At 36.3% G+C, this 7,320-nt stretch overlaps 1 protein-coding gene and 1 pseudogene across 1 annotated transcript; both read left to right on the top strand.

Annotated features, from left to right (window-relative positions):
• The first annotated feature begins 272 nt into the window (after positions 1-272).
• On the top strand, positions 273-1,790 carry LOC122089580 (phenolic glucoside malonyltransferase 1-like). The gene has a single exon (XM_042659310.1). The coding sequence runs from the start codon at positions 273-275 to the stop codon at positions 1,788-1,790; it is 1,518 nt and encodes a 505-aa protein (XP_042515244.1).
• Positions 1,791-5,104: 3,314 nt separating this feature from the next.
• On the top strand, positions 5,105-6,411 carry LOC122089579 (annotated as a pseudogene).
• The last annotated feature ends 909 nt before the right edge of the window (positions 6,412-7,320 follow it).

Genomic DNA, 7,320 nt, shown 5'->3' with positions numbered 1-7,320 from the left:
ACATTTGGATTGAATTCCATTCATCAAGTACACCCCCACGTCTTTTCATTTTAATCATTTGTTTAATTAAAGGATTAAAGTTCGAACGCGTGGATAGTTTATCCTTAAATCCCTGAGGTACTTTAACATCTATTTATAGACAACCCTTGTTTCTCCAATGGAACGTAACTCGTGCTTCTTTCATTCTCATATTCCCATTGCTTTCTCCTCCCTTCCCCATATTCTTCCTTCGGTTACATCTTTATTATCTCTTTATGGTTTCTACCACTTCCATGGCTTCTTCTTCATTCAAACCGGTGAAGGTTCAACATCGGTGCAAAGTTGCACCCCCGTCGGGATCTGTCACTCTGGGGGATTGCACCACTCTCCCTCTCACCTTCTTTGACATACATTGGTTACCATTGCCACCCGTGGAATTGCTCTTCTTTTATGACTTCCCCTACCCATTATCTGAATTCACTCATACCCTCCTTCCCCACCTCAAACACACACTCTCTTCCACCCTCATACATTTCTACACTCTTGCAGGTAATCTTTCATGGCCTCATCATGAACCAAACAACCAGCCAATGATCCATTACACAGAAGGTGACTCTGTCTCATTCATTGTCGCAGAGTCTGAAGCCAACTTCTATCATCTCTCTGCCAACCACCTAAAAGATGCTGTTGAATCACGCCCCCTTGTACCTCATTTGCCAGTCAATGGATCTATTGTGCCCATGTTGGCAATACAAGTCACAGTTTTCCCAAATTCTGGTATTTGTATTGGAGTTGCACATCACCATTCCATCTGCGATGGAAGAGCATTCTCCCATTTCATGAAGACATGGGCTTCATTGTCAAAGTTAGGAGATGCATCTCCATCTTTAGCACCCGACTCCCTCCCATTCTCAGATAGAACTGGAATTAAATACCGTGAGGGAATCACAGAGAGATACTTGAACGAGTTAGATAGATTCATGAAGAGGTCTTCTGATCAATTTCCGGTGGTGTCTGAAATGAACCACAGAAGATTAAGAGTGATGGATATCAAACTCCAACCCAACTTGGTTCGAGCTACCTTCGAGCTAAATCAAGCAAATTGTAGGAGACTCAAGGAGTTGGTCTTCGCTCAATACAAGAAGAAGAAGGATCATGATCAACAAACACAATCTATGATTCCTCCATCCAGATTGGTGTCCATTTGCGCCTACACATGGGTGTGTTTGTTAAAAGCAGAAGCAAAAGCTGGGGAATCCAAGAGTAATGAGACTCGTTTTGTGGTTAATGCTGATTGTAGGGCTCGGCTGGACCCTCCAATGCCAAAATCATATTTTGGTAATTGTGTTAAACCTGTTGTGGTGATTGCCAAAAAAACTGATTTCATGAGAGGAGATGGATTTGCTGTGGCAGCACAGTTAATAGGAGGTGCAGTTCATAAGGGAGTGGTGAACAATCCAGATATTTTAAATGGACTAGAGAATGGAGTTTCAGATTTGTTGGAGGTGCAGTCTAGTCGAGTTTTGGCTGCAGCTGGGTCACCCCAGTTTGGTCTTTACGAGACAGATTTCGGGCTTGGAAGGCCGAAGAAAGTGGAGATGGCATCCATTGACAGAACAGGAGCTATGTTCCTGAAAGAGAGCTCTAATTTGGATGATGGTGGGTTAGAGTTTGATTTGGTGCTGGATAGGAAACAAATGAATGCCTTTGTTTCTTTGTTTATTGGTGGGCTTAATGCTGCTCAGTGTAGTGAGCCTTCTTTATGCCCCACCCTCATCCATTCCCTCCCTTCTCTAAGCCAACGTTCCTAATTAATTTTCTTGATCAACCACCATGCACTGATCAGAGACTCCTATTAGCTAGGGCAATCTCATTGGATTGTTTGTATAGATAGTTGTAAATGTGTGATAATTAATGGATTGATTAAGTTTTACTCTTATCTTTAGTATTTGGAGACCATTGACCTTTGAAGCTTGTTAGGCCATGTCAATGGGAGCATTCTCTTTCTCTCTCTCTCTCTCTCTGTCGTGGGAACATCATATATAGTAGTCCCAATTCCCAAAGGCTGCTTCCATGACTGCATCCGACATGGGGTCCATCCTATTTAGTAGGTATAGATGAAACGTTTGCATATGCTTTTTATATCTATTGTACATTCCATATTCCATAATATATGTATATTATAGCAAAGCATATTATTATATAAACTGAAAAGGACACGCCAACTTTTGATTGTTTCATATATTTTTTTTCACTTGACAAAAATATCTTAATATAGGTTATACTTATATTATTATAAATACTTATCTCTCTCCCTCTCTCACTTAAATACATATATGAGAAAATAAAAAAAATGGAAGAAGGCAAGTAAAGTTGCAAACAAATTTCACCTGGCTAATTTTCTGAATAAAAAAAAAAATTAAAAATAATTCAGCATTATAAAGTAAGTAAACGTATCCATCACTTATAATCACACATATAACCTTAAGGATAATGAAAAATTAATTATTTAGAGGCAGTTTTTACGTAGCTAAATAATCTTGTTTTAAAAAAAGTAAAAGACTAGATTTTAGCGGTAGTACTTAACGCACCTAAATTCATGTATTTTATAGTAATACTCAATTTAAATGTGGTAGTTTTTATTATTAAAGAAATTTATTTTATTTAAAAATAAACAAACTGCCTCCTTACCGGCCCTAGTATCTCCAGCAATTACCACCTGTCCCGGCCCCTCACCTTGCTCCCATCCCCACCACCACCATTGACCACCCCTCCCCCTCCCACTCCACCTGCCCCTCAGTATTGTGACGTGGTAGTTTTGATGGTTAAATATATAAGAAATGATCTAGATTGACGATATTAAAATTTTAATTCAAAAATTCAATTGTACTCTCTCATATATTACATGCACCATCTCGGTAATCAAAATATTCTTGTTAGCCTTGGATTTATGAACACTTTATTTTTATATTTGGTCAATTTCCTGTAATTATATTGAAACTTGCTATGTGAATAGGATGTGAAAACAATGCCCATTTTAATTCACACATAGATTAGGATCATTGACCCACATTTTAAACATTGGCTTTTAAATAACTAGGTTAAACCAAGAGATCGGTTTGGGTCGTAAGCTTGCAGAATAGAAAAGGAGTTAGGAAGCCTGGTCCACCCCAGCTAAACTAGTCTTCCCATTTTTATTTTTTTTTTTTTGATATTAAGTAATGACTATCCTCAAACTACTACACAAAACATTATGAAGTACATAAATAAAATAAAATGTCAAGAAAATAATAAAAAGGAGATGAGGACTTACTTGCACCGATGTGCTACCAAAAGGAAAAAAGTTAGCATACAATCCAAACTAAACTAATTATATGAAATAATATTCATTGTAAGTTAAATGAAAAACTAACCTAAGCTACTGTTTATCGGAAACTGAAAATAAAATAAGAACCCTAAGTTTCAATATATAATGTTTACAACAATGCCATTCAACAAAGAATATAACTAACAAAAGGTAATAAAGAAAAAATAAAAAATCAAAATTTGGCAAAGACATTATACTCTGATATTAGAACTTACACCACAAAGAATATTCAAAGACCAAATCAAATAAGCATTGAATTTGTCACAATAGGGAAAGTGATAAAATGCCCTTTTGATCATCAACCCTTAAATGCCTCAAAAATGGAAAATATATGAGAATGCTCTTCTAACATATTTCTATTTTAAAATTAAAAATAAATACCCAGGAATATTTAAAAATAGCAAAAAAAAATCTAAAGTATCATGAATCCACTGAAAATCACAGAGACGGTGTGAAAAAACAAGATTATCTTGAAATTTGGACTAAAAAAATCATAATATTATATTCTTATATATAACTCACGGTGAAAATCAGAAAACAGAATTGAAAACCATTTTTTGAAATTCATACACAAAGCCTAAATAACCATTAGTACATATGAATTGCCGGGACTTTAATCACGCTCAGAGGAGAAGGGGGAATGATAGGTAGGGGGAGGGGGGAACACACCAAATACAACTCACACATCCATATGATTTGAGTCGATCCTCTGGCCTCCTCTTCAAGTAAAAGCTGCAAGTTAAAGCACTAGGCTACAACTCATTGCATGACATAAGTAAAAGTCTTGTATCTAATAGAAAATAACAAAATGATTGAAATTAAAATAGTTAAAGAAGCTTTCTTGCACCATACACGGCTATATATAAAACCTTTTACCGGAACTTTGTTTTTCAATAAAATTTTTGTAATCATTATCTAATGTGACTGTAGAAATTACATAAATTTCTTATCATATTTGACAATTATGCTTTTCATATTGAATTAGTAAAGTAAATTCTTTACATTTTAAGAAGACAGAATTGGGATTGGGACCGATCAAGGTTGGTATCGATTCAATCCCAATCAAATTGGACCAGATCGGACAGAAATACCCCTGGGTCTAATTAAAAAGAAAAAAACAAATTTTCAACCGTTTTACTTTTACCCTTGGTTCTTATCAGTCCACCGATATGATATCGGCCAAGAATCAGGATCTGTCAAAGACGATGCCAATTTGAACCGCAAATCCATGCTAATACGATCCGATTCCATGATTCTTCAACCATATTTGAAACGATTTAAAGTTTTTTTTTTTTTCGGTAGAGAAAAGATTTGGAGTTAGTAAGGCTGTTAGGTAATGAATTTTTCTTTATTCACTTTCCTTTAATTTCCCTTGCAGCCCAATGGAGCTTTGGATTATCCACCTAATATTTCAAAAAATTCAGCAGCTTCGTTAATTTCATTTCTAATTTTAGTAAATTATAATTGAATCAATTAATTTCCTCACTTTCCATCGTAAATGTGTATTTATTCCTTCTATATCTTTAAATAAGATTCCCTCTATATATATCTCTGTGATTTTAAGTTATTTCCATCTAAATATTCAGTTGTTTCCAAAACTTTCAGACACTAACGATACAAGACATTCTACCTAAAAAAAATGATATAGTTATGGACGTGATAAATGCACTCTTCCTTTAACTAATTACACATTCTAAGTATAAATAGATGTCTTAAGCATGCATGAAAGCTTAAGGTAACGAGGTAGAGAGAGGAAGGATGGCCCACCATTGCTCTAGGTTGTGTGTGATAGCAATTGCTTTCTTGGTTATTAGTATTGGTTTGAATGCATTTGTGACCAGTGGTGCTAGGTGGGAAGCTGCACATGCCACATTCTATGGTGATATGAATGGTGGTGAAACTATGTGTAAGTCATTAGTTAGACTTTCTTTTTTACATTTTTCATCTCCTGGAAAAAACTTGGTTTTGATTAGGGGAGTCATCTGAGTTGAGTTAAAATCTTAGAAAATTTGGTCAAGAATCATTTAGACTTGGCTAGGACAAAAAATGACGAGACTTGATCATAAATCGTTTAGTTTCTACCCAAATCATGACAAACTCTTAGAAATTGAGTTGAGAAAAATACTAATTATGTGTCATAAGATAGGAAGAAACCCTTTACTCCTCGACTTCCTCTCTTGTTCAATGGGTATATACTCAAGATGTAGTGATATGTGATTCCTTGGATCTTTCATTTTTCTGGTTTTTCAAATTAATTTTTTTTCCCGATTTGTTACAATTTTATGCATATTTATTGTGTTAAGAAAAATGTGACTTGTGTTGACCAGGCTGAGTCACTAGGTTTTCCTAAAAAATATGGAATCGGAAACCTGGTTTTCCAACTATTAGAATGATTAATTAGTAAGTATTATAATTGACTTTAATTAGTATTGATTTGTTTTTGCCAAACAGAAGGAGCCTGTGGCTATGGCAATCTATTTCAGCAAGGATATGGGCTACAAACAACAGCTCTAAGCACAGCCCTCTTTAACAATGGCCTTACTTGTGGTGCTTGTTACGAAATCATGTGTAACAAGGCCTCAACACCATGGTGCCTTCCTGGCTCCATCCGTGTAACTGCCACCAACTTCTGCCCACCCAACTATAGCAAGCCTGATGGGAACTGGTGCAACCCTCCATTGAAGCATTTTGATCTCTCCCAACCTATGTTTGTCAAGATAGCTCAGTACAAGGCTGGCATTGTTCCGGTTCTCTATCGGCGAATCCGGTGTACCAAGTTTGGAGGCGTAAAGTTTGAGATGAAGGGAAATCCTTATTGGATATCGGTGTTGGTGTACAATGTTGCCGGCGCCGGCGATGTTACAAATGTGAAGGTTAAGGGATCAAAGACAGGATGGATACAAATGACTCGAGATTGGGGCCAAAACTGGAAAACTGATGTGCAATTGGTAGGTCAAAGCTTGTCATTCCAAGTGACTACTAGTGATGGTAAGATGGTGCAGTCTTATAAAGCTGCACCCGCTAATTGGCAATTTGGACAAACCTTCCAGGGGAAGCAGTTCTGAAGATGAATGTTTTAAGGTTACATCAATAAGGATATATGTTTAAGAAGTTGAATCCTCAACTCCGATCAACTTGAGTGAGTCATATTGTGTTTTAACTCTTTTTTTGAATCAAATATGAATCAATCAATTTGTTATAATTCCCAATTGATTAACCAAGTCCCCTCTTCATTGTATTTCTTCACTGGGCCATCTACGGGAAGCAATGGGTCACAGCCCTGCCCAGTCTGTTTGACAGGCTATGGGCTGACGAGGGTTTCTATCGCAAGCCAGGCAGATCTGAGCCCAGTTAACCTGGTGAAGTTTCTGTAGGACCAGTTTTCCTTATATGAACCCCAGGCCCATTAGCTATAGGCATGTGGAAGAGAGTATGGAAAGTATTACTCATTAGGTCCTCCAAGGGATGCCCATGACTTGTTCTAGTGTTCACAGATCCTGTTTTTGTCTTCTTTTTTTTTTTTGCTAAAAGGTCATTTAATTAAAGGAGAACAGAGCAAAACAAAGAGAAAAACAAATCCTGTTTTTGTCTTCATTTGCTCAATAGGAGATTCTTCATATTCTTTGATGCCCTTATAATGACTAATGTAATGCCCAATAAACGGTCTAGATCCTTTGAGGTCTGAATATTGGGAAAGAAATAGAAGAAGGGTTGAAGGGTTGATATTAATACTCTTTAACACTCATTCCATGATCACAACACGTTTTAAAATTGTGAAAGATCCACCCTAAAGAGGATAATTTTGTGGCTTGGTGTAGAGATGGGAGACGTTACACTCAACCAGATTTAAATTTATGTTGAAACATGAAAGACGATAAATGAGTAAAATAGGTCATTATTTATCTTTCAAATAGCACAAACACTAACACGTAACTAGGTCAAGAAAACTGAAAGAAAACCAAACCAGAAAATGT

This window comes from Macadamia integrifolia, chromosome 9 (genome assembly GCF_013358625.1).
Source record: "Macadamia integrifolia cultivar HAES 741 chromosome 9, SCU_Mint_v3, whole genome shotgun sequence".
NCBI lineage: Eukaryota > Viridiplantae > Streptophyta > Magnoliopsida > Proteales > Proteaceae > Macadamia > Macadamia integrifolia.
This window is presented reverse-complemented; position numbering and strand designations above follow the sequence as displayed.